Source organism: Cuculus canorus, chromosome 5 (genome assembly GCF_017976375.1).
Source record: "Cuculus canorus isolate bCucCan1 chromosome 5, bCucCan1.pri, whole genome shotgun sequence".
NCBI classification, from domain to species: Eukaryota; Metazoa; Chordata; class Aves; order Cuculiformes; family Cuculidae; genus Cuculus; species Cuculus canorus.
Window position 1 is genome coordinate 5,817,216 of NC_071405.1, and position 27,414 is coordinate 5,844,629.

Below are 27,414 nucleotides of genomic sequence, written 5' to 3' on the forward strand. Positions count from 1 at the left end.
GTTTTGATGACCCCTTAAGTAACAGTAACCCCATGGTGAGTCCACTCTGTTCAACCACACCTTTCCTGTTCCAGTACAATTACAGCATGGAGCAGGAGGGATAGAGAGCTAATTTAACTTCTCCTAGGCAGAGGCAAGCCAGGAGCATTTTTTTTTTGCTAACAAGCATATCTTAATGGAGTAGATAAAGTCAGGATCCCAGCTAGCCAAACTGGGCATTGTTCTGCTGGAGGCTCTCGTCCCACAGCCTTGGAGCTGCCATGAGGTCTGTGAAGCCCCTTCTCTGGGACCTTCTTCCTTAGCAGGGCTGTGTCACCGGCCCCTTGTGCAAACTTTGCATCCTGACAAGCTCAGAGCAAGAGCAACAGTGGTTCAGTTTGCCCCAGGTTTAATGTTTTAAACTATTGCTAGATCATCTCCGTGCTCTGACTGTGTCGAGCACGCAGAAGTGCCTTCAGGGGCAGAATGGGATTTGGGTTGAATCTCTGCATGGCTCCTTCACAGGGAATTCCAAGGGATTCTGTCCCCAAGGATGTCTCCTAGAGCCATCACTGCAGCCAGTAGGAGTTCCTGAGACAATGCATAACGTGGACTGACACAGGCGCAGCGATGACATCCCTCCAAACCAGAGCTGGCACCTCCAAATCTGGGTCATCTGCTGTAGACAAAGTGTTCTTCAACAGTACTAATTGACAGCAGCAATGATTAGTCATTAAGGTTTGGTTAATCACTACTGTGTGGGCTCTGAAGATGAATATGAGGGTTTAAAAAGTAGCGGGACTCTTTAATATATTCTGAATCTGCTTCAGCTTCCTAACAACGAAGACATGGGGTATAATGCATAGCGTGGGCAGGCAGGAGAGTCCCCTTGTCCTCACCTCCCTGGGATGCCCCAGAGGAGGTCTGCAATCACCTGGAGTGCTGCTGAGGGTGCCGGAGTCCCCCCTCGTGGCCTGTGGGCTCAGTTCCTTTTTTGCTTCCCTCCTCTTTTCCGCACTGTTTAAAACCAAACTTTGCTAACAGAGGTCCTGAGTGAGTACTGGACCCACCCTTCCCAGGGCCACAGGTAGTGATAGAATGGTAGAAGCATTATGGTTGGAAAATACCTCTAAGATCATCCAGTCCAACTATCAACACAACATCACTCTGCTGGCTAAGCCACGTCCTAAAGTGCCAGGACACCTCCAGGGATGGTGAATCCATCACTGCCCTGGGCAGCTGGTTCCAACACTTCACCACTGTTTCCATAAAGAAATTTTTCCTAATATCCAATCTGAATCTCCCCCGGTGCAACTTGGTGTAGAGGTTTTCTCTACCATCACCCTGAATTTGGGATGGGTGTGCGTTAACACTTGGAGTAAATATCCCTGCTGAATCATGGAAGAAAATAGGACTTATTTATGTCTGGGTGAGTAGGAAAGTGTAGATAATGTTTCTGAAAGAGATCTGGACAAAATCCCAGAAACAGTCAAGTTTCAGGGGAAAATTTAGGTTGAGAGTTATTGTTAGCCCTATCACCGTAATAGAGTGAGTTTGAATGATGATCCTGGGAGTCTGTTGACAAAGAGTAGAAATTAAAGTAAATCCTCTGCTCTAAATCCCTCTGAGAGGAGGGAGAAGGTGATACATTCAGAACAGTGATCTGGTGGGATGTGCGGGAACAAAAGAACAGAGAGAAAAACAACGACCATCATTTTGACCCTAAATACTCCATACTGTTCTGCCCATCTGGGAAGGGATACAGCAGAGCTGGAAAAGGTATGTGGGAGAAGGATAACAGAGAATAACCAAAAGCAGAAAATAACAAGAATAACCAGGGTATAAATGGGATTCTGTGCAAGGAACTGTACAGACCTTGACCGAGGCAGGTAAAATCAGAAGGGGTCTTGAGTAGATGAACTCAAGACAGCCTTGTGAGTGACAGCCCCTTGCTACCAGACCAGGGGAACATCATGTGAAACAGGCAGGAGGAGGCAGGTTTGTAGCAAATTATGGGAGATGGCACTCCATGCATCACTAATCATGGAAGAATGCCTGTCTACAGGATGCTGAGGATGCCTGCAGTTTGTGTGTTTGCCTTTTCATTTGAGTAGGCAATTCCACAGAGGAAAAATCCATCCGTGTCTTTCAAATGCGGAAATTCTGGGTTGGGCTCTGCAGGTCTCTGAGCCACAAAGCACCAGGAGAGTGTGTGAGGGGAACATCACTCTGTGATCATCCTGTTCGTAAGTTTTCCCTAAATAGCTGCTGTTGGCCTCTGTCAGCCTTATTAAGCCAGACAGACCTTTGGTCTGACCTAGACTGGCTTTTAGCAGAGCCTGGTCTCCTCATCTGAAATATGCTGTTGGATAACAATTTCCTTCTTAGGGAAGGTTATTAACGTTACCTTTCAGATTAGAGCTTGCTCACTGACTACTTTTCAGGATTTTGCAAGACCTATTGGAAGATAAGAGACCAGCCTGCTGCTTGAAGTCTGATGAAACGCCCGTGTCTTTCTCCAGGTTGATTACTTTTAGCATGTGATGTGGAGATTTATCTGCACACCGGGAGATATAAAATCCTGGTAAAGGTCTCTAAATATTTCATAGTGCCTTCTCCAGCTGCTTCTTCTTGTCTTTTTTGACCTTTTTACATTCTTGTGAGTGTGCCATGCTGTGTCTTACACACCTTCCAGACTGGAGGCGAGAGTCAGTTGTGGTGAGTTTGGACAAAGATCACCCATCTCTGCACTTCCTTGGGGTAGGAATGAGTTTTTGTGTGATGTAGTGTGTAGCCTGATGCATCTCATCATCTGACAAGAACCTGGAGGTGTCAGGAGGAGTGGCTGGGCATGGGCCTTGAGGGAGGCTTCCTTTGAGTTCTGACCTTGTTGCATGTCTCACCTGGTGGGCACCAAGCGGCTTGTCAGTACAGAGTGGATGACTCCAGACTGGTATGTGGGGCCATGGAGGAGGAGAGAGCCTGTAGCATGACATGTAAGGGTCAAATCAAGCTGGGGAAGTGGTCATAAAGAAGAAATCAATTAGTATGTAAAGTTGGAAAGCCTGAATTCAGTTCTTCTGTGTATCTACTGTCCTGAAAACCACAGTGCAATCAGGTCAATATAAAAATGAGTTTTAAAAGCGTCTTCTGCTTATTCCTTCCTTGAGGCTTGTTAAGTGCCTTCTTTACGTGTCTGTCTCTGCAGAGTTTGTCTTCCTAGAGAACATGATACAACACTTGTCAGCGGAAAACTTTCTGGCCTGTTTCGTGGGCTTCGGAAGCTGAGCAGTAGAGAGGGGTGCTCAGCTTGTAGGTAATAAACATTCGCTCCTACTTTGAAAGCAGATTAAGCTCTGAAGCTTTATCCAGGTAATTTTGTGGAGGTTCTTGCACGTCAACTCATTTCTTCGTTATTTGAACAGATGATGGCAGCAAAATCAGGAGTTCATTCAGAGCTGTTCGTATTGCCAAATGTCTTCTTAGAGCCACATCATATCACTGTCCTAATCAGAGAGTGGTTTCTGACCAGTTCCAATCAGGGTAATGCCCTTTCAGCGTAAGTAAATTGTTACAGATTATCTTAATGTGCTTGGAGAAACACCAGAGCCATTCATTTCTGAGCGGAAGGATTGGGATGAAGGATGCCACAGCAGCGGGTGTGCGTGCTTGGAGGCAGCAGCAAACCCGACAGGGACTGGAGTCGCGCAGACACTAATCCAACCTTCCCAGGTGAGCAGGAACCATGCTCTGTGCCGTTTGTGAAAGAAATGGAAAATGCAGATAACAGACAATCTGAGGATAAATTAACGCTTTCACCTGCTGCACCACATACCTGTCTGGAGGTGTTGATGATTTTAAAAGGTTCATTGGGTGACAGTAAACTTCAACAAGATTCTGAGATATTCATTTGCCTGCAGTCTCACGCATAATTATTAATAGGTGCTGTAGAGAAAAAGGAGGTTTTGCTTCTCTGCAGCCCCTGGCATTGCCACTCCCCAGCCATTAATATATGAAGACCTAGGTTGAGGGTTCAAGATCAGAAGGGCGTGGAGGTAGGGGCTGGTGCTTAATTTGAAGTTTATTCTCTCCAGCCAGGGCACCTGTCCAGGATGGATGAAATGTGAGGAGGAACCAGACGCTGTAGGGTGTTTTGGTGGCCAGGCACTGTACCAGTTTGCTGGGCAGTGCTGAATCCCACCAGTACCATGTTACACCATCAGCCCCGTGGAACCAGGTCTGCTTGTCAGACGGTTGGATGTGGCCTCATGCATAGTGACAAAAAGCCGGGTCCTACCACAGTGCATATTCTGAAGTTGCCAGTCTAGCCAGTAACCAAAATTCCTTCTCTCCTTCGAAGTCTTTTCCCTTCAAAGTCTTTTCAATGTTAAAGTATTTGAGATCAGTAAGCTACAAAGGGAGCTGCCTTCACCTTTTGTCCACCAAAAATATCTGTGGCTCCTTCATTTGGATAGCTCAGCATCGGACACTCATGTTCTGACTCCTAGGAGAGTTTCTGTCTGTCTCCTCAGCCACTACAGACTCAATTTTGTTTAAGTTTAAACCGTTTAAACAGTTTAAACCATTTAAACCGTTTTGTTTAAGTTGCCATTAGGTGTCTGAGCTTCTGTTACTGAGAAATACCCACTGGCTTTCAACGCTCATTGCTTCTTGGCCCAACTTTCATTAAGAAGCTTTGCCATTAACTGAATGGGAAGTGTCATTGAGATCATTTTTGTTATTACAGTAAAATAAGGCTTTGGGTGAGGTTGGCAGTCGAACTCTGCACTGGTCTGAAACTCTTTGTGATGAAGTGCAAATTCCTCTTCTCAGCTGGAACAGAATTATATCATAGAATCAAAGAATGGCTAATGGACGTCTCCTCTCTGGAAGTGTTCAGGGCCAGGTTGGATGGGGCTTGGGCAGCCTGATCCAGTGGGAGGTGTCCCTGCCCATGGCAGAGCGATTGGAACTGGAAGATCTTTAAGATTCCTCCCAACCCAAACCATTCTATGATCTGTGCTCAAGGTAGTTGCAGATTTTGTCCTTCCTTTCTTCACTGAGTCTTTCTGCCTCCACTTGACTGTAAGTACATCCCATCGGTGCTTTCAGGTTTAGATTCTCAGTCAATAGATGAAGATAACACTGCTCGTTTATATTAGGGAACTGTTGTGAATGCAATTAATAAAGCTGCAAAGCTGAAAAGTAGTGGAAGAGCTAAATTTCATTGCATAATGAGGCCTCATTCATAGTAAATGATGTGAAAAATGATTTCTTGCAAAGAATAATAAATTACCAGGGCTTTTTAGCCTAATTGTAGATGCTTGATTCTAATTTGTTATTTGTCATTTTCATGTTAATGAAGAGTTTTAGATATAATTACCACATTTATGGCAAACAACACAGTATCATTTTCCAATGCTTGCAAAACGCTGTCTTCTTTAGAAACAGAAGAGTCTATAATTATCCTTGTTGTGCAGTGCCAGGGTGGGCTTTACAAATAATAGTGTCCAACTCCCTCTGCAGAACAGGTCTTGTGCAAGATGCTTCTCAAAGGTGACTGATCTCATTAATCCTCTTCTGTGTTTGGGGAGCTGAGACACAGGTATATGAAGTAACCTCCCTAGGGCACTTTTGTTGTGCCTGGATCCCTTTGGGACAGCATCTTTTCTTCATTGCTCTTACAACACAAAACCAGAGCATTTTGGTTGGCATTAGGTTTCCCAGTTTGTCCTTGTTATCATAGTCAGGGAGGTGATCCCCAGGCCCTATTCATAGGCATATTGCAGAGATTTTCCGTGCGTTTGGCTACTATTGGTGGTGATGGGTGAGTTTAATGGAATTCTAACCGTATCTCATTTAAGGCTTAGAAAGTGCAGGTATGATAGGAAACCTATAACTGCTGTTTTGGAACAATGTGCACTCGCAGCTCGGAAGGCCAACCATATCCTGGGCTGCATCAAAAGAAGTGTGGCTAGCAGGTCAAGGCTACTCTGACCTCATGAGACCCCAGCTCGGGTATTGTGTCTTATTCTGGAATTCCCAACATAAGAAGGATATGGAACTCTTGGAATGGGTCCAGAGGACGGCCACAAAGATGATCAGAGGGCTGGAGCACATCTGCTATGAGGACAGGCTGAGAGAATTGAGGTTGTTCAGCCTGGAGAGGAGAGGGCTCTGGGAGAAATCATAGGAGTCCTGAAGGGACTACGGGAAAGCTGATTTGGGTTGGAAGGGATCTTAAAGATCGTCTAGTTCCAACCCCCTGCCATGGGCAGGGACACTTCCCATTAGATCAGGTATAGTGAGCTTATATTGGTATAAGTGCATATTTCCATTGCCAGAACAATTGCAACTTCTCTCAGAAATGAGCTTAGAAAGACTATATTTAGGGCTTATCAGCTTTTCTGGGACCAGATCTTTCCTTACATCCACCTGGTATTGGATGGGACATCCCTAAGCACCTTGGTGGACTTGACCGCTGAGGAGACCTGTCCTGTGGCCAGCCCAGCCTGAATGAGAATAGGAAAAGGTCATCTTTTTTTACTCTTTGGCAGTGTGGTAGCATGTAGGAGCCAGCTGAGAGTGGAACCTCGCTGTACGGGTGCTTGGGGACAATCAGAGCAGCGTCTTCCCTCTCTGCAGCGTGTCCCCATAGACCCCCATGCTGCCACCGACAGCCTTTTCTCCCCATTGCAGGTTCTTCTTCTTTACAGCATCATCCTCTCAGTACAGCTGTGAGTTTGCATTTACTAGCAACCATAGCACGGTCGAAGAGCTTTTATGAAGAAGTGCTTCCTGCTTTTCCCTGCGCTCGCTCAGCTGCTGGCTGCAGCTTGTGTGGGCCTGAGAAACAGGAGGGAAGTGCAGAGTGCTAAACCTCTAGCAAAGCAGTACATCTCTGGTATGTTTTCAAGCTCTCTATCAAAGGGCAACAATAGAAATATAGTGCAGAAGAAGCAAATCTTCTTGAAAGCAGACACTGCCGTGTCTGAAACACCACCCCACGGCATGCCTTTGCTACCACCATTTGGCCGGTAGGACCAGCCAAACAGCTTGCCAGCTTACTGCTGAGGTGTGGGAGGTATACCTGCTGCTCATTCAGGACTTGTAGATCCTGGGAGAAAGTGGGTGATGGATCAAATGGGGATTTGCTATCACTTCACTACAAATCCTTTACTAAGGGGATTACCCCTTGACTGCAAACTCCAGCCTTACAATGTGGATCACAAACGTGGTCCATCGTAACTGGCTAGGTGTCTTGTCATTGAGCTGACATTTGGACCAGGGTGCTGGGAAACAAAACTGCTTTAATTGCAGCGGATGACCTGTCCTAGGTGTTTGTTGGGGCTCAACATCCTCAGAGGAACTCTGCATCCAGTGGCTCTCAGAAGTCTGGTAGGGTGGACCAGCCAGCCGGCTGGAGGTGCATCTCCCCAAGCACACCATGGTCCTCAAGAGTGCATGCCTGCAGCTCTCCTCCAGCCCAAAGACAGCATCTAAAGGGGAGGTGGTGATAAGATGTGAATGATTCAAGCGTTTTTGGCCTGACTGAGTTGACTCTAATAAAAGCTCAGCCAGCCTTCACATCTTCCCACGCTACTGTCCTATGCCTTGGCCTGTTGGAGCAGCAATGTGATTTCTTTTATAATGTGGTGATACTTTATAAGTGTATCTTGTTGCTGCCAAGCACTGACTCGCCAAGCAAGTCAGGCTTCTCCTGTTCCAGGAACTGCCTTTTGCGCAACTTCCAAGGTCTGGAGTTAGAAGACAGTGGTTTCTGACCAGAGGAGGCTTCGCAGCGTCTGGTTTGACACACTACTGGCACTGGATGAGCCCACATTCACATGAAGACCGTGTTGTGACAGAAAGCCAAAGAGCATAGCATCCTATGGAGACAGCAGTGTCCGCTCAGAAAAAGGCTGCGAGTTGTCACAATGTCAGAAAAAAAATGGGACTTGTAGTGTTGACCTTCATCCCATCCCAGACACTCTGCTCCTTTGGCATTCAGGCACCTGCAATGTTGGGCACAGCATGCAATGAGGCACAAAGCCTTCACCCAGGTGGTGACCTTTCAACTTAAATTCCTTCTTAAGCTGAGCCCCTTCCCCTAGGAAATCATTTTAAGACAGCTGCCAGACTCCGTGTAGGACTTGCCAGCAGCAGGGAGCGGAACACATTTCCACTGGAGGGGCTGATATCTACTGTGAATGGATCCATCACTCAGGCTCCTGTGGCTGGATGATTGGCCATGACTGCTGTGGTTCCCGTAGGCAGCAGACAGCCTGGTACGATGAGAATTACTTCTCTGGATTCTTTTTAATTTGAGTTGGTACTGCAGTAGCAGTTTCTGACACATCAGATGCTGTCGTGTGGTTTCTGGTTCAACTTGGTCTTACATGACTTCATGGGATGGACAGAGAGGACTTCTCCCTCCTCCGCTTCGTATGCTGTAAATTTAGAGTAGCGATGTTCATTCAAAATGCGTTACAGCAAGTAGAAGGCATTATTCATGCTTCCTTGGTGTGATGCTGCGTGTCATTACCTCCCTGTCTGCCTTGCTTCCAGGCATGAAGTATTTTTGTGCCTTCGCTTTCCTGGAACTCGGAGTCTAATCAGCAGTCTCTTGCGACCTTCTCAGTGACCTGCCCGTGGAACAGTGCCATAATTTCTGGAGTTTTTCTGGTGTTTAAGGGATAAAATCTGCCAGTGACAGAGCCCATTTGTAGACAGGAAGAATAAATCTCCAGCAAGTGTAAGCACACTGGAAAATCACTATACTGCTAGTAAGATCTGACCATTGCCATGTCCTCTCCCTACTGTTTTGCTTTCCCTTTGCTCATTCACTTTCCCCTCTTTGTGATTTCCCTAGGGTCCATTCCTATAGGTCTACTGTGAACATTACAGACGGTTGGGAGAGGTTTTGGGAAAACCCGTTCACTTTCTTCACCTGCTTAATGAAACTATTTCATTTTTTTTCGCAGCTGGATGAAGATGCTTTGCTCCAAAGATTTTTCAGCCTTCACGGCTGTGAATTTTACTGTAATTGGAGATGGGTATTGACCATTTTGGGCTCAATATATAGTGTATTTGAGTCTTTGGTCATGTTGTTCTTAGTGGACAGTTGGTATGAATTAAATGAAACAGCATCTAAACCCCTTTATTAGCATCGAGTGTGAAGTCCAGGCAGGCACAGGTAGATGAGTAGCAGTTGGATGTCCCCTCCTTCCTGGAGCCAGGCTTCTCCTGGCAGCACACACAATTTTCATTGTATTATTGAAGATATCAGTGAGCACTACAGATGGATAATGTGGCAGCGTACCCAGGCAGGGCACAAACTTTGGTGGAAATGGTGCAGTTCTGCTGAAGTTAGTGGAGTGGTCTTTAGTCCCACGTTTCATGTTCCTTCCTGGAGCAGGAGTCGGATCAGGTTTGCTTTCTGTCACAAATAAATGCTGAGAGCAGCTTTCCCTCTTTGGTCTTATATTTATATGACAAGTTTCTTCTCCCTGCAAATGTTCATTAAAAGCTTTCCTGCATGTTCTGTCTTCAAAACCAGGTAATACAGTCTGAGTGAATGCTAATGAGGCTAGGGAAAGAAGAATATATTTGTTTTTCCTCAGCACCCTAGATGCTCTAATACTTAAAATATTGCCCTCCTAAAGAGTATTTGTTTCTGAATAACACCATTTTACTACGATTTAATATTTGTGCCGTATTTGCTTCTAGAATATCACATACAAATGGAGATGTTACAGTAGGGGGTATTAAAATATGTAGGAAGAGGCTCTGATAAAGGCAACTGGCAACAGAAACAGAAAAGACCTACTCCATGTTATATATTATACCCATAAGATTCCCATGGTAAGGGTGGGAAATGGAATAACAGAGATTTATTTACTTGCCTGTAGTTATACAAGAAGCCAATGGGAAGGCTGTTGAACCAGCATCAGGAACCCTAAGTCCCCATTTGATGTTTCATCACAAAAGCATCGAATCACAGCGGGAATCAATGTTCAGTTCTTGATGCAAGAGGAATGTGGGATCAGATGTTTTCTATTAGCAAATATAAGCAAGTGCATTTTTCTTTTGCGATCAATACTGGGCAGTGTTCATGTTCCCAAGTATTTGCATGGAAATGAGTCTCTGAGATAATCAGATTTTATTTCTGGTATCCAATCGATGCTCAGGACTTGGTGGTTTAATTATTAGAATTATTGTTTTCTGAAAACACAGCTCAATATCTATTTTTTCCTTTAAAGGTCAACTCCATCATTTTCATTTCCAACCATTTAGCTCTTTATTGATCGTTATGCCATTATATGAAGAGTGCTGCATCTTGCCAGCTGAAATAAAAGCCAAAACTTGAAATAAGAAGGCAGCATTCTTTTTCTTAAATTCAAAAATGGAAAATGAGTATTTCAGCCTTGCTTGCTACAGGCAAATCCTTCATACAGTGGCTCCAGGAAGATTGGTTCTGAAAATGACTTTTGCTTTTTATGGAAGGGAAAAAGCAAATCGAGAATCTTTTCTGAGTCTGATTAATGTCAGACATAAACTGAAGTACGGAAAGAAATTTTGCAGTTTAGATGCTGATTCTTTAAAGTAGATAAGGATGCAGGCTCTGTCAGGAGGTGAGGAAAGCATATGTGGCATGCATTTAGAGAAGGCTGAATAACCGGGTTGAGTAGCCGTGTGGAGAAATGCCCTCTCCTCTCTTTAGAGAGGAAAATCACGTGGCTGGAAAGTATTTAAAGAACAGCGATGGTTATTTTGCTGCTGTCCTGCAGCAGAAATGAGGTGCTGTTTGTCAGAGGGATGTGTAAGGCGCTCTCAATCTGCAACCTCTCTGGCTTTTTCACTCCCCCCATCACAGCCACTTGATATTTAGTTTTAATTTACAAAAATGTATCTGTCTTTCCAGGATCATGGGAAAGGGTGCTGGGTCATGGAGCGGAAAATAGGCTTGTGGAAAAATGGGCATTAAAAGGTAGCGTGGGACCGCTACCGATTTCCATTTCATGTTCTTTCTCAACAAATAAACAGGGTCAAATCCTACAATCGTAGCTCAGGCAAAACCACCGGTGGTTTCAGGGGCACTTCGTGCCAGAAAGAGCTTAAAAATTGGCTTAATATAAGTACAAAGATCCCTGAACCATTTCTGCTGCTTGGCTTTTGGTGTCAGATGGCACAGCTTCCCATTGGGCACCATTATTTATCACACTTTTGTTTTCTCTGATCCCTAAGATGACTTGGGTAGGTTGCAAACACAGTACAGCCTGTGGATGGCAGGAAGAATTTACGTTCTAGGGCTACATCCTCAGCTGCTGTAGATCAGGAAACAGGCAATGAAGGATCTCAACTTACCTTAAAAGCTTTTAAACCTATCATCAAGGTTGAGATGTGCTTACTATGGAAGGGAAATGCTTCCCTCATAAGGCTTTGGCCTGTAAATCTGCACATGCATGTGGTTTGTCTGGGAATAACAGTCATGACAGTCATTGAGTTTATTGGATTTATATTCTGATGTATTCTGGTTCTAGTACTCTCATTCTAGAAGACAACAAGTTGGGAAGGAGTGTCGATCTTCTTAAGGGCAGGAAGGCTCTACAGAGGGATCTGGACAGGATAGATTGATGGGCCAAGGCCAATTGTATGAGGTTGAACAAGGCCAAATGCCAGGTCCTGCACTTTGCTCACAGCAACCCCGTGTTGCTCACAGCAACACTGCAGGCTTGGGGAAGAGTGGCTGGAAAGCTGCTTGGCAGAGAAGGACCTGGGAGTGCTGATTGACGGCAGCTGGACATGAGCCAGCAGCATGCCCAGGTGGCCAAGAAGGCCAACGGCATCCTGACTTGGGTCAGCAACGGTGTGGTCAGCGGGAGCAGGGACAGGATTGTGCCCTTGCACTTGGTGCTGGTGAGGCCGCTTCTCGAATCCTGTGTTCAGTTTTGGGCCCCTCAGTACAAGAAGGACATTGAAGGGGTGGAGCGCGTCCAGAGAAGGGATCGGAGCTGGTGAATGATCTGGAAAACAAGTCTTATGGAAGGAGGCTGAAGGAACTAGGGTAGTTTAGTCTGGAGCAAAGGAGGCTGAGAGGAGACATCACTGCTCTCTACAACTACTTGAAAGAAGGTTGTAGCGAGGTGGGTGTTTGTCTCTTCTCCCAGGTAACAAATGATAGAAAGAGAGGGAATAGCTTCAAATTGTGCCAGGGGAGGTTTAGATTGCATATTAGAGAACATTTTTTTACTGAAAGAGTGGTGAAGCATTGGAACAGGCTGCCCTGGGCAGTGGTGGAGTCTCTGTCCTTGGAGGTGTTCAAAAAACATGTAGAAGTGGCGCTCTGGGACATGGTTTAGTAGGCACAGCGATGGTGGGCCGACAGTTGGACTGGATGATCTTAGACGTCTTTTCCAACCTTAATGATTCTATGAATCTATGATTCTTGATAACGTTACTAAATTTTACCTGTTTAGACCGAAGTTTTTCCATCGTGCTTGCCCCAGGCTTTTAAAGAAAATTTTATCTACAGGAGTTCACCTGCTCTGGAGTATGAAGAGAGAAGAAAAATAAACCATCAATGTTTTTTTTTACTGGAGACCTCTGAGGAAAAGATAATGGGCAATTAGAAGTGATATCTTGCTGAGCACACAAAATGGGTCTTGACATTGCTGCTTTAATAACCTTTTTAAGATAGCTTTTGTGTGGTGTTTATTTACATATCACTATCCAAATATTACTTCATAAAAGCAGCAATTGAAGAGCCATGTGTCCTATCAAAGAAAGCCTTTGTGGGCTTTTTCAGTGCTTTTTTTTCAGGGCACTAATATATCTCTTCCAGAGTTTGTGCTAATCCCTGCACTTTGAATTCTTGTAAAATTTTGCTGTACGCATGTTTTACTCTGCCAACCAGCTGAAATCCCTCTATGACTCCCTCTTCTCCAACCCAAATCACACTGGGCTGGGCTGGCCTTGTGCAGGCACCTTCATTGCTCGCTGCAGCTTCCAAGTGCCTAGTTTTAACCTGGACTCCCATAACCCAGAGAATGGATTCAAAATCTCCAAAGAGCAATAAGAGGATCTCAAAACTGCTGTGAAAGCACTCTCCTGCTTCCTTCAGGCTGCTTCCCTTGGAGAGGAGCTGAAGGAGAAGTGCAGCGTGTAGACATGCAGCTTGAAAGCTGTCTGTTGTATCTCAACCAAGGGGACCCAGAAGCTGGAGTTTTGGATAGAGATTTTCACCATCATTTGTGAGACAACAATGTGTTTGCTTGTAGCCACAGGATATTAGGTCTTGCAGTCACGGCACGTTTATGTTATAGAGTGGCCATTGCATTTTAGCTCTTTATAGGAGACTTTATAAGGTCTTTCTCTCTTTGGTTCAGCAAGACTAGTGGTACAGAGGACTACAGAGAGAAGGACAGAAGATAATATCACAGTCAGAGCAGGAATCAGGCAGTTTCTATGTGCAATAAATCACGATACACATCAATAGTAGTCTTGCATGTGCTCCATTTCATGTCCTCCGTCTTCACTGCCTTTGTGCTTTTTCCTTCCCTGTCACCCATCTTGTCTCATACTTTCACTTCTCCCAAGTGAAGCTTTCTGTTTCCAAACATCCAGGCAATTTGCCATCAGAACTGCTCAGTTGTCTGCATCCAGCAGAAGAGAAGGGCTTCTACAGAGGAAAAAACAGACCTGGAGTGGGGTGGATGACTTTGTGCCGGTGGTGGTCTCTCTTTCAGTGACTCTGGGAACTGAAGGTAGATAGACTTTTAATTTGAGCATCTCAGACAAGTGCCTGAAGTTGGGTGGTATATACCCGAAGTCTTGCGAACGGTTTTTCCCTTTCAAGTGATGACATGAATTTTACAGACAAGGGGGGCTAGCTACAAGTGACAGAGCTGGTAGCAGCTAAGGCATCCTAATTCAATTTTTAAGACTGCTTTATATTCTCAATATGGACACTGTGATAATGTAATGAGTGAAAGGTGGTGAATATGAGCATTTCCAGTACACGAGGAAAGCCATTATCTAAAATAAGGTGGATTCTTACTGCTGGGAATTGCGTGTGTTGTAGGAGCTGTGCCAGGGCAGGTTGGCAGAGAACCTGGTCCAGCATGTGCTGCAGCGGAGGCGTTGCCATTTGCACAAGCAAGGTTTGCTTTTCCTCTCCCAGAGTGTAAGCAGCTTTTGCATACAGTGTGATCAAGTATATGATAGAATCATAGAATCATTGAGGAAGAGACCTCTTAAGATCATCCAGTCCAATCATCAGCCCAACACTACTGTGCCTGCTGAACCATGTCCCAATATGCCACGTCTACACGTTTTTTGAAAGCTTTCCGAGATGGTGACTCCACCACTGCTCCGGGCAGACTGTTCCAGTGCTTCACCACCGTTTCAGTAAAGAAATTTTTCCTAATAGCCAATCTGAACCTCCTTTGGTGGAACGTTAGTCTATTTCTTCTTGTCTTAGCATTTGTTACTTGGGAGAAGAGACCAGCACCCACCTCACTACAACTTCCTTTCAGGTAGTTGTAGAGAGCAATAAGGTCTCTCCTCAGACTCTTCTTCTCCAGAGTCTTCTTCTCCAGACTCCTACCCTCCAGGTAGGGAATCCCTGTTCCCTACCTCCTCTCCTAAGGCTTGTGCTGCAGACACTTCACCAGCTTGGTTGCCATTCTCTGGCCGTGCTCCAGCAACTTCAGCAATGTTTAATTGTAAAGCAAATTCTAAAGCCAAATCAGAGCAGAATCCTGCTGATGCCTTTTGCTTTTAGGATACTGAGAGGTTTTCTACCTTGGCTTTTTTTTAAACATCTTGCACCTGTCTGGAATCACTTAGAGAGAAATAGTTTGCTAAGGCTGAGAAGTGTTTTCAAAGCTTTGCAGAAGAATTGAATTTACAGAGAAATGCAAAGGCATAAGCTCAGCGGTGGGCTACTTGGTGTGGCAAATTGAAGTGGAAAACAGCTTAAAGAGTGTTAGGGAAAAGGAGAAATGTGGCCTAATGCCACGGGTAAGGCTGTATCAGAAGGGTTAGTAAGGTCAGGGAAAGAGTTAAGAAGCCTATTTTATCTTCTCTTTCTAGGTGAGTGTGGCAAGTTCCTCCCTGTCTTCTTTTCTCTCTTAAGAGACCTATTGGGTAGGTCATGGCATGTGGTATTGTGCAACGAGGCTTGGGTTGTAGCTGAGTGGACGGGGAAAGGGTTGTAGTCAGTACAGTTAATAAACCAGACAGTTGCATGGTAACTGTTAAAGTTTACTTTGTTAATTCAAAGTTCACCCAACCAAATTTTTTCTGAAAACTAAATGGTATTTGTCAGTGTGGTGTTTGTTTGCTTATCCAGCCATTCAAGTCTTCTTAAGCTGGACAGGGTGGTGAAATGTAGTTTTTCTACTGGAATTAAAAATACGTTGCCTTCCAGCCAAATACCATTTTTCATATTTTTCATTTGTGCTAGTAAGTAAATTTGCCATTGTGTTTTTTAAGGAAAAGGACCCGATGCAGCCTCGTGCCATTACCTTGTCAGAGCTGAGCAGATGAGGCACAGAGCATATCTGCAAAATTGTTCTCACTCGTCTCATTTAAAAGAAAGTCTTGTGTGCAAGAAAAAGGAATGAAATCTCTAATGTAAAAGGCAGATCCTCTCTGTAGATAGACTGATGTAAAGTAATAGATCTTTTCCTTATTTTTTATTCTTTAACCGGCTCTCCTTTGCTTGAACAAGAAATACAGCTTGGAAATTGTGCAAGTAAGTGAGGGAAGAGAAGCACTAACTACAGCAAATCTAATGGATGTGACGAAGGTTAAGCAGGCTCTTAAGAAGACAGTAATGTCCCATTTTTCCACCGCAGAGGATAGCTGCTCTGGCAGTGGGGTCTCTAGCAAAGTCTAAACATCAAGGACAAAGTTAAGTCCTCCTGACTACTACCAGTTGTTAGCCCTAACCAGAAGCAACGCCAAACCCTGTCCATTTCACTATGGGAAAAGAGGACGGGAAGAGCAAGGTGATGGGAAATCATAGAAGAGGTGAATAAATTTGTCTTTGGGGGAAAAAAGTGATGGCAGAGCTGTGCTGAGCTGCATTAGCTGTGAGTTGCAGTTACATTTCACCTTACCACGACATACACAAAGTCTCCTCATTACGTATTTACAATTTCCACTCTCTTGCAAATATACCAAGCCAGCCTTTTCCTGCCTTAGAGCAACCGTAACTGTGTGTGGGACAAAGACCTTGTCCTGGCCAGAGGAAAGCAGAGCAAACCCAACATCCTCAGCAGGCATTGCCAGTACTCAAGAAGAGCTGCTCTGTTTGCTCCTCAGCTCCGTCTGCCTGCCTCCTGCTTCTTGTCTGATGCACGGATCACTTGTGGTGGGGACTGTCATCTGCTGCAGTGGGGGCCTTATCCTTATACAGCTTCTCTGAGATAGGGATATCTCCGATTTGAAACAGAAAGGAATTTGTGGATGACACTAAGCTGGGAGGAAGCATCAATCCGCTTGAGGGCAGGGAGGCTCTACAGAGGGATGTGAGCAGGCTGGATTGATGGGCTGCAACCAACAGCAGGACGTTCAACAAGGCGAAGTGCTGAGTCCTGTGCTTGGGACACGACAACGCCATGCAGCGCTACAGGCTTGGGGAAGAGTGGCTGGAACACTGCCTGGCAAAGAAGGACCTGGGGGTGTTGGTTGCAAGCAGCTGAACATGAGCCAGCAGTGGTCAAGAAGGCCAATAGGATCTTGACCCGTATCAGAAACAGCGTGGCCAGCAGGACCATGATTGTACCCCTGGACTCAGCACTGGTGAGGCCGCTTCTCGAATCCTGTGTTCAGTTTTGGGCCCCTCACTACAGAAAAGACATTGAGGGGCTGAACGCATCCAGAGAATGGCACTGAGCTGGCGAAGGGGCTGGAGAACAAGTCTTATAAGGAGCGGCTAAGGGACCTGGGGTTGTTTAGTCTGGAGAAAAGGAGGCTGAGGAAAGACCTTATCGCTGTTTGCAACTGCCTGAAAGGAGGTGCTGCTCTCTTTTCCTAAATAACAAGTGATAAGACAAGAAGAAATGGACTCAAGCTGCATCCAGGGAGGTTTAGATAGGATATTATGAAATATTTCTTCCCTGAAAGGGTTCTCAGGCACTCTCAGAGGCTGCCCAGGGGGGTGATTGAGTCTCCATCCCTGGAGGGATTTAAAAGGCTGGTAGGTGAAGTGCTCAGGGGTATGATTTAGTAGTGGACAGGTACAGTTGGACTCAATGATCTCGAAGGTCTTTTCCAACCTAACAATTCTATGAGTCTATGAATTAGCAGTAGCTGATAGCTCAAAATTTCTGGATGCCCTGAGCGTATAGAGGTGACTGATATTTTCTCATTTCCATGAATAAAGCTTGGTGCAGCTCTGTCAGCCTATTGCATTTAAGAAATTACAGATCCAGTGATCAAGTCATGTTACCTGGGCTCCAGCTTAACCATAAAACCACCCTCAGTCCTTTTCTCTGCCCTTTGGAGAGTGTATAGGAGCTTGGGTGCCACATTTTCACCGCTGATCTGGTCATGGTGGAGAACAGTTAAAAGAAAAGGTGCTGGGTGTACAGATTCATATCAAGATGAAGTTTTAGAATGAAGATGTAAATGCTGGATTTGAAAATACAGCGAGATGTACAGAGTAGAGGGATAATGTGCTGGTTTTGCCATGGAAAACCAGAATTGCTCTAGATCATGATTAAAAATGGGAATATAATTAAACTATGTGATAAGATGAAACTAAAGTGACAAGATAAAGCAGCAGGGTATACAAGGGGGAGACAGAAATGATGGCAGGAGGGCATGAATAATTGATCATAATCTCCACCAGAAGGTAAAGTCTTTCCGTTTTCTTATCTGAGAAGGGAGAGAATGAATAAGAAGTGAACAGAATTATTAAGCATCTTTATTGTTGCATTGGAGTGGATAATTAGGCAATTAGGATTACTAAAATTTGGCAAAGCATGGAGCCCAGAGGACTTGTGCTCCCGATTTCAGACAGGGGTGGTGAGGGAATCAGGGAAAAACGTTTGCCAAGAGATTTGATGGTGTTACAGTGAAACTTAAAGGCTCTGGCATCCAGCGCCCTACAGCTTCCAGAACAAAAAGGGGTTCAAGAGACCTGACCAGTAAAGAAGAACTTATTTGAAGATGGACAGTCCTTTAAGAGCAACAAGAAGTGAGGTTGTGCATAGTAGCCCCTGGTAAGGGCTCGGGGAGGGAGAGCACGACTCATAATGGTACATGTGGACCCATTTTTTTCCATGTCGGGGATGCACAAGTAGCCATGGGACTTATTGTGTAGTAAATGTTTTGTGGGTTTTTTCCAGATTTTTTTCCTCAGTTAACATTCCCTCTCTTGTCAGGTGAGTTGTTTGTAGCAAGACTTTGCAGGACTGTAAACTCGGGATGCTGCAAGATCCCTGGGCAGAGCACCAAGAGGTCAAGCTCTTCCTTCAGAGGAGAGTGTCAGACGGTGGTTTAGACTTGCAGTTGATAAGGTCTGTCATGTTACCTCATTTCATTTTCTCTGGTCAAAAGTGAGAAATTGTAGAATCATAGAATGGTTTGGGTTGGAAGGGACCTTAAAGATTATCTGCCTGTGGAGGGGGACACATCCCACTGGATCAGGCTCCTCAAGGCCCCATCCAACCTGGCCTTGAACACTTCCAGGGAGGGGGCAACCACAACTGCCCTGGGCAACCTGGGCCAGTGCCTCACCCAGAAATACTGGATTTCCCATGATATAAATCATGCAAACACTTCATTGTCAGGGGGTACTTGGAGACAGCTTCCAAACCTCTTCCCCTTTGATTCTCTGTTGTAAAGTATAAGTCATTACACCCTTTGTAAAGAAGAGCCCCACAAAAAAATCTCATGAACAGCTTGACTAAGCTGTCTGAATCTATTCTTGTAGGAGATGCAAAGCTGTAGGACAGAGTGGAAAGGAGAGGGATAGGAACACGTAGAACAATCTCCCACGAGGATTAGTTTGGGTTTATAGCATTGGAGAGTTCAGTGGTGAGAAGAGATGTTGGGTGATGGCTGTACTGCAGATCCTCAGATGTCACCTATTGCCCCTCTCCTCAGCCTTCAGCCTGTGTCTGGCAAAACTTGAACTAGCAGAAGGTTTTGCTCATGGGGGTGTTTGACTGTCCCTTTGGACCAGGCTCCTCCAAGGAAAGGCCAGGCAGGTGCCACAGGCTGTTGCTTACCTCTGCGAATTAGCCTAACTTCTTTGATTGACACTGTGGCTTCTTAATTGCTGGGGGGAAAGCTGGGTAAAAAGGATTAAAAATAGCATAGTATATCTGTAACTGTCTGAATTCATCCTGGGCTTCTCTGCCTGCAATGCCAGACACTCGTCCTGCTCTGTGCTGCTGACCTGCTTAATCTTAAGCTATATGTTATCTAAAATTAATTTGCAGAGATGCAGACATTATATAAATCCCTGAGGAAATGTCAGATTATGCATGTAATTTTCAGGAGTGCTCCACACTCATCTAACTCAGGTCCCCAGAAAACCAAGGGATCGAAATTAAGCCGAGGCAGAGAGTTTGGACTCGTCACTGTCCTTAAAATACCATGGAAGATGAGCCAGCACTGCAGATGCTTGTTAGTATAATAACTTCACACCCAGATACTGTTTCATTTGTTCTGGATGTTCAGTGATCAGGGAAGAAAAAAAAACAATATGATGAAAAATACATGGGCTTAGATGTATTTGTTACTAATTATTTGGCCTCGTTGGTGAGTCACTTAGTGTTTTTGGAGAGCATTGCATTTTTATGAGGAGGTACCATCCGCAATATTCCTCATTCAAGATCGAGTTCAGAATATTAATAATGGATGATGGTGCATAATTATAGTCTGAAGTCTAGAATTAATTGATAGTAGCCATTTCATATAGATATCAATTCTGACTTGAAAAAGTGCTTTATCTCCTACCCACGCCTCGTAGTGTCTGCATATGGGTAAAGAATTGGAGCAGCAAGTGCTTGGTTTTAATGACACAACGGCTTATCGTTTTCACAAAGGTATTAAAACAGTTTTGTCTATTAGTGACAAAAGGTTTGTAATTCAGGGTAATCCGGTGCTCCTTGACTTGTCAACGGCCACAGCCTGACTGACTGCAGCAGGGCTGCTGCTGCTCTGTGCTCTCTATTCCTGCCCAGGAGAGCTGGACCTGCTGCCGCCACACACCGGTGCAGTCCGGCCAGTCAGGTTTTTGACCTCCTCCTGCCTTAAAGTCTCAAACTTGGGACCGTTATTTTCCTCTAGTCCAGGTCAGAGGCTGTCACCCAGCGAGACAGCTTGTGCCTGCATTAGAACATCTCTCGGATAGGCATCCAGTTTGGGAGAATTCATGTCGTATTGTTTTTTTCTGTGGCTTAGGCTGATGCACAAAGGTCTCAGACATGCTCTACATGGCTGATAACAAGGTCAGTTTTAATAACGAGCAATTGTATAAACAGCAGATAAAGATTTGCACGGTAATGTCAATGGGTCCCAACAGACGTACCGCTGTCATTTTGTGGAACAGAGGGGAACAAAGCCAGAATTTGTGTTCATTGGAAGTCGGTAGTAGAATGTTATTAGATGAGTTCCTGCCTATGACTTGTCAGAAATACATTGGAGTTAATTGCTGCTGTAAAGGCACTGTTGCTGTTCAGCTGCAAGAAAGTGGGTCAACTATTGACGAGGTCACTGATCCCATATAGTTATTGTGAAAGACATGTAAAAATAGGCTTTGTGCTTAGCTTGATTTGGGGCCAACCAGGCATCACAGCAGCTTGAAGTGGCTACGTGCACGCACTGTGTGTATGTATGTAGCTGTCTGGATGTGCATGGAGGACATAAGGTGTCCAGGGAGATCTTATAGCAGCCTTTCAGTACTTAAAGGGGGCTCCAGAAAAGCTGGGGAGAGGCTTTTTATCAGGGAGGGCAAGGATAGGGTGAGAGGGAATGGTTGTCAGCTGAAAGAGGGGAAATTTAGATGAGATATTAGGAAGAAATGTTTTCCTGTGAGGGTGGTGAGGCCCTGGCATAGTTTGCCCAGAGAAGTCATGTCTGCCCCATCCCTGGAGGTGTTCAAGGCCAGGTTGGATGGGGCTTGGAGCAACCTGATCCAGTGGGAAGTGTCCCTGCCCATGGCAGGGGGCTTGGAACTGGATGAGCTTGAATATTCCTTCCAACCCAAACCGTTCTAAGATTCTGTGACATCAGTCCAAATCTTCAAAACGGGCGCTGTGGCTTTAAAGCTGCGATTGTCACTATGTGACTTGAGTCACCATCACTGCTCCTCCTGGGAGCCTGGAATGGAATACAACAGCATCGTTAAACATCAGTCATGAGAAGGTTGTTTGGCAAGTATTTTGGGATGAATTCCTTTGGTTTGCAATGTTTGTGTTTTTAAGCAGAATTTTCCCAGTGTTTGCTCTCTCCCATGCCTGTCAGCAAGGCAGAGGCACAGGGACTCCCCTTGATAGTCTAAGTGATGTTTACACCTAGTGTTTTGTTTTGGTGTTACATCTAGAAACCCAGCTAAATAACCAGCCCAGGGGAACCATGCATTTCTTTCATCTCTGTTATTCCCCTTGGAATGAAATTCAGGACATGCAGGCTTGCGCTGTCAGAGGGTGATGGTGATAGCACCTTCATAAATTGAGTTTATGACAGCTTAGTCCATGCAGGAAAGGAATGATGGTGGGAAGAGTTGATAACGGTAGACATCTTGTCCTCTTCTAGTGCTGTGGGTGTCTGAGTACATCTCCTGGATAACTCCTTTTATTTCCTAGCTACCCATGAGGGAAAGGTGAGTTTTCATGTATGCTCCTGTGCCTCTTTCACACTTTTTTCCAATTCTAGATAATTTGTGATCCCGCTGTTAGGAAACATTTCTGTTACTAATAGTTAAAAAGAGAGTATTCAGATCGCTTTGAACCTATTAAAATGATTCAGTTTCCATATGTCCGCATATGGGAGGTGCTCCAGCCCTACAATCATCTTTGTAGCCCTCCTCTGGACCCGTTCCAACAGCTCCATCTCCTTTTTATGTTGAGGATTCCAGAACTGAACACAATACTCCAGGTGAGGTCTCACAGGAGAGGAACAGAGGGGCAGAATCCCCTCCCTCGCCCTGCTGGCCACGCTGCTTTGGATGCAGCCCAGGATGCAGTTGGCCTTCTGGGCTGCCCACTCCTCACATGTTATCTGGTGACTTCCCAGAGCAGGCAGTGGCTGCTTCCAGAAAATCAAACGGATGAAAGACAGGGAATAATACTTTCTTAGGCATCATTCCAGGCTGTGCCAAATAGAGGGAAGAAAATCTATGTGGAGGAGCCCAGTGGAAAGGGAGAGCTACGCTGTAAGATTTTCTCCTTGTCAGACATCCCACTGTACTGGCTAAAACTCCACAACCTGAAATACTGTTTTTCGTCTTCCTTTTTTAATCACTCTGAAGATATGAACTGCGCAGGCAAAAGCGAGCTTCTTGCCTGCCATCTCACTTGAAGAGTTTCTCGTGTTGATCTGCTGCTTTCATTCTTTTTCATGAATGAGAAGAGAGGGAATCTAATGACAAGTGTTATCATCTTGTCAAGTTAATTAGCGTCTATTTTAATACTATTATGATCATTCACTACTAATTAATGTAACATGATAACAGCTTTTATAGCTTTTTTTGTCTTATTTTTCAGTGAGAAGCTGGATGGAGAAGCTGAAAGATAAGGTAGGACACTCAGTGTTTCAATTACTTTACAAGCAAAAACATTTTTACCAGCAGAAATAAACTCTTGTCAGTACAGTTCATTATCTGTACAAAGACAATTGAGGAGGGGCTTAAAATTTTCCCTGGGAGGCAATGAAACAGATGCTGCTCTTGTATATAGTGGGGTAAATCCACAATACATCCCAGAGTAGTAGTAACTAAGAGCAGAAGGAGGGACAGGGGTATTTGATAGACTTCTCTGTGCTAGAAAATAACCTCTTCAGGCTATGCAAGTTAGTTTTTTTTAGTTGTCCTCTAACTTTCCTCTACCCCTTTTCTCCAAGTCCTAAACTTGGTTTGGGACCCCTCCTGCAGCAAAGTGTGAGGTTGCATGTCCTGCCTCTGGATGAGACCTTTCCTGCCTCCACATGCAAGAAGAGCTGCAAATTCCTGTAAAGAAAAAGCAAACACAGGAAGACTGTAAAGATAACAGCCCTGATCTTTTCTCCCTAACATTACAGCGTGGTGGTACATGGAATCGAAGAGTCGTGCCAGTTGCAGGCAGTGATGGCATTTTAGGCTCTGCTGCCCTAGAGCATATATTAACATTTTGAAATGGTTGTGAAGCCTTCCAAACGTTGTGTTGATGAAAGCAAAGCCATGAAGCTAGAAATGAGGTGACAGTAGTGTTTAAAGGCAAGAATATTTTGTGACTCATCATGGCTTGAAAATTCTTCAACAGGATCAGAGTTAGCAGATAAAGAAAAAAACATCACAAGGAATAATGACTTGATAGGAAACTCCAGCCCGTGTAAACACATCTCTAAGTTTAAGCAGATTGTCACCCAGTGAGCCCAGCTGTCCCACATCATCCCCATCACATTTCAGCAGCACCATTCCATCATGTCTGAGCAGAGAGGTGGGGTCTGGGTATCTATTGTCCAGGACTGGGGACTGGAAGGGTTTAAGGTGGGTTCCTGCCTAGCCCTTGTTGAATTGCTTTTCTGCCCACAATAGGAAGGAGGCATGTCTAGTGTGATCTATGCTCATAGCAGAGCACCTTGGCCTGGAATTCAGCCAGAGAGAATGCTGAAAGGACAGAGAATGGTTTTCCCGATGAAGGTAAAAAGCAGACACCAAGATTGGTTGAGTGCCTGGAGTGAATGTAGCATGCACGGGTCACCTGCACATGCCAACCCTACCCTAGGAGGCACAACACAAGCTGAGGGGCATCAGGCATCTTCTCACTGAAGCCATAGCTTTCACTTCTTTCCTCTTGGCACCTCTTTGGCTTCCTCTGTCCTTCCCCATTGCAGAGCGAGGTGCATGTTCCAGTCTCCCACAGAGTGCTCTGTAGAGTCTGAACCTCTTGCAGGTAGATGTTGGACTGCATGGCAGTGCCCAGCACAAGCTTGGGTGTAGCTGGGTCTCTTCTGTTGTCCACTTGAAAGAGATGCTTGGCCCTGAGCCATCTCCCCCCTGTGGGGAACAGTAGATGTGTGAAGGCAGATCTTTCACTTTGCTCACATTTTCCCAACAAGAAAGCCCAACAAAAACCACTCCCTAACCTCCAACCAAATGCTGATAAAGCAACTCGCTCCCAAATAAACCTGTTTCCTCCTTTTCCTTGTTGAGTTTATCACCACCAGACATAAAATGTGCCTCTCTCATTTGCTGACAGCAGAGCCCTGTCCTCACTATTTTACAGTCCCACCATCCAGAAAGAGTATCCTGGCACATGATGGCCCCATCCCTGAAAGATGTATCCTCCTCTGTCCATCAGGGCTGCCCTGTGAGGGAGGGAAGACTGTAGGGAGTATGGGACAAGGAGGAGGGATCAGCGACAGATTTATATCCGATGTTCTGCAAACACTGTGCAAATATTGTGGAACAATGGACATGAGGTTCCTCTGAAGTCCTCTGTTGCTGTTATCTCGTAGTCGAGTGGAGCCAGGAAGGGCATGGTCGTGGATTGGGTGTATTAAAAGCATCCTTAGTATCTTCCACATGGGCAAAGGGTAAAAATGTGCCTTCAGAGCTGCCTGTGAAATGGGGTAACCTACTGGGCAAGTGCAGAAGCCCTCCTGAGTTGGGCTGTGTGACACACAAGGGCTGGGAGAACAGGTCCTGGATCTCCTTCACATCACAGGCTTTTGGGATAAAAATCATTGGTTCGGCTGTTCGGGAAAGCCTATAAAAAGGTGTGAACTGGCCAGGCGTGATGAAGGCTCATGGGTGGGCTGGAAAGTTCACCATATTAAAAACCATTGATTTCTAATATGGAAACTCAGCTGGGCAGCAGCTAAAAGTGATTTCCAGGCTCCCTTTGCTGCCTGTGCCAGCAGCAAAGTTCCAGGAATAGAAAAAAACACGCTGCACTAATTAGGTCACCCAATTAAGGCACCTTAATTGCCTTGTGGAAACACAGTCTATTAGCTATGCTCTCACTAACCTCCTGTTTTGGGGACTAGAGTGCAGGAACGCAGCCTCACCACAAGCGTGTGGGCTGAGCAGGGCTGCGTTTTCTGGGAGGGCGTTCTGGGAACCTGCACAAAGCAGCTGAGGATTCCTCAAGCCTCGGGATCCAGGCATGAAGTTGTTACTATTTAAAATGCCAGGCAGGATCTGGAGGGGTTTGGGTGAGCAAACCAACCCTTGTTAGCCTTGGATCTGCCCTAGATTAAAGCAGTTGTTTTCATTCTCCAGGTAAGCCTACGAAGCCAGGGCAGCGCACGCTGAATAGGTCTTTCTTTTCCCCAACTCAGTGGATTATGGCAGCAAAGCAATTACGGTGTAAGCCTGTGTTGCAGTTTGGGAATGCAGCTGAAGAAGAGAGGATGTTAGCAATGGACTGAGCTGTCTAATAGTCCTTGGAATTGTGCATGTGTCCCTTGGCAGGTGTGAAATCTGTTTTGGGAGGTGTAGATGGGGAAGGGTAGAGTTGTAGTGCCACAGCAGAGGATTCTGTTGCTGCAGTGTGAATGAAGGCAGTGCTAACGAGAGGAAGCCAGTCTGTACCTGCTTCCCTTGCTCCATTGATTCCCCACAGCCTGAATTAAGTGAGGATGCTGAAGGAATCTGGCACTTTAAAATTAGAGTTAATTTTAATTTCAAACAGTAAACTATAAAATAACAAGCACTTGGGAATATTTTCCAAAGGATTTAAAATGTTTACATGTGTAATTTCAGTTTTTTAAAAGTGTAATCTTAAATTACTCGTGCTAATTAATGTCAGGACATGTCATTATCCTGCTCATGCAAGTGACCCCTTCCCACGCAAAGCAAGAGTCCAAAGATCTTGAGTACAAAGCCAAGGAGGCTCAGGCTGGGCTGGGCAGAGAGAGGGCAAATTGGTTCTTCTTCCTATAAGATGTGAGCACAGCCTGGCCTTGCACTTCAGCTCCTTCAGCAACCCTGGTGCGGGTGTTGAGTACAGCTTCTGCTGTCCCCATGCTGCAATACAGCACTGTTGTCCCAAGGCACTTGCTTTCCCATGCCAATGTGTCTCTGAGAAGTGTGGAAGCTACATAATACTCTTTACTGGAAGCGTATTTAGCAGTTTGGCCGCAGTAAGACACACTCCAGCCACCAGAGTTGGCCAGGAGATGCTGGGTCATTTTCCCATTCACGGGACGGAGGTCAGCATCTCTGACCATCTTGGAGGTCAGTGCAGCTGTTCTCTGAAAACAGCCTCTCACTCGTTCTGCCCACCCTCTGGCTGCTGTTTTGCCTCTTACACGCTGTCTCTTCTGCCTGCACCACGCTCTTCTCTGCCTTCTCCTGCTGCCCCAAGGGCTGCGGGATGATGCAGAGAGCTATGGGTAGCTGCTAGTCCAAATTCATTCCGAAAAGCATAACGGCAGCTCTTGGCTCTCTGGATTGAGCTCTGTTGTATGTGGGCAGACGTGTAGTCATTCCTTGATTTATGTTGGTGGTACCTGGGGAACTCAGAGCGGCACTAAACCTACTCTACATGGTGTGTAGTGAAGATATTTGGGTCTGCACATGTCTTTGTTGTGGCTCAAGGTCACCTGTTCGTGGCAGTTGAGGTTTCCCATCACACGTGCACTCATCTTAAAAGGCACTTGCAACTCTGCACTGAATTTGTTTCCTCTCCAAAAGATGGGAAAACACTGCAGTGTCTCAGCTATCACAGGGAGGTATCTGTTAACAAGAGCTGTTGGTGAGTGAGTTGTGGTGGTTAACATCTTGGTCCTGGAGTGGGGCTGGTTGAGGGCTTGCTTAGCGATCCTGGAAGTGGGGTTCATCCTGAGCAGGTGGGTGATAGGGACTCAAATACAGTAAACTTTGATGAAAGCAGCATAGGGATATATTGCAGTCCTAGACTGGTGAAAAATGACTCTGGAAGGATGGGCTTTTGAGTGTTGCTCTGCTTCTTTCTTTTCTGCGTAGGCAGGATACATGTCGGGGATGCTGGTTCCTGTAGGAGTCGGAATAGCCGGAGCCCTCTTTATCCTAGGAGCACTCTACAGCATTAAGATTATGAATCGCCGAAGGAGAAATGGCTCAAAGAGACATAAAAGAAAGGTATGGCTACGGTAAAGAGAACCCAAATCCCACCCACGCTCCTGTTAACCATTTTGGCTGTAAAGCAAGTGCAGTCTGGTTATGGTTATTGTTCATCTGGGCTGAAGTGCCTGGAACCTCTTGGTTAGAGCATTGGGGGGGTGGGG

At 45.4% G+C, this 27,414-nt stretch overlaps 1 protein-coding gene across 3 annotated transcripts in view; it reads left to right on the plus strand.

The window, feature by feature from the left end:
• ARMH4 (armadillo like helical domain containing 4) overlaps positions 1 to 27,414 on the plus strand; it is a 71,103-nt gene that overhangs the window by 40,235 nt on the left and 3,454 nt on the right. For 2 of the 3 annotated variants that reach the window (XM_054069021.1, XM_054069020.1), the window contains exons 6-8: positions 22,710 to 22,741; positions 23,738 to 23,842; positions 27,134 to 27,268. In XM_054069021.1, coding sequence (XP_053924996.1) covers positions 22,710 to 22,741; positions 23,738 to 23,842; positions 27,134 to 27,268 — 272 coding nt within the window. The remainder of the gene's footprint in view (positions 1 to 22,709; positions 22,742 to 23,737; positions 23,843 to 27,133; positions 27,269 to 27,414) is intronic. The other variant, XM_054069022.1, reaches the window with a different exon arrangement.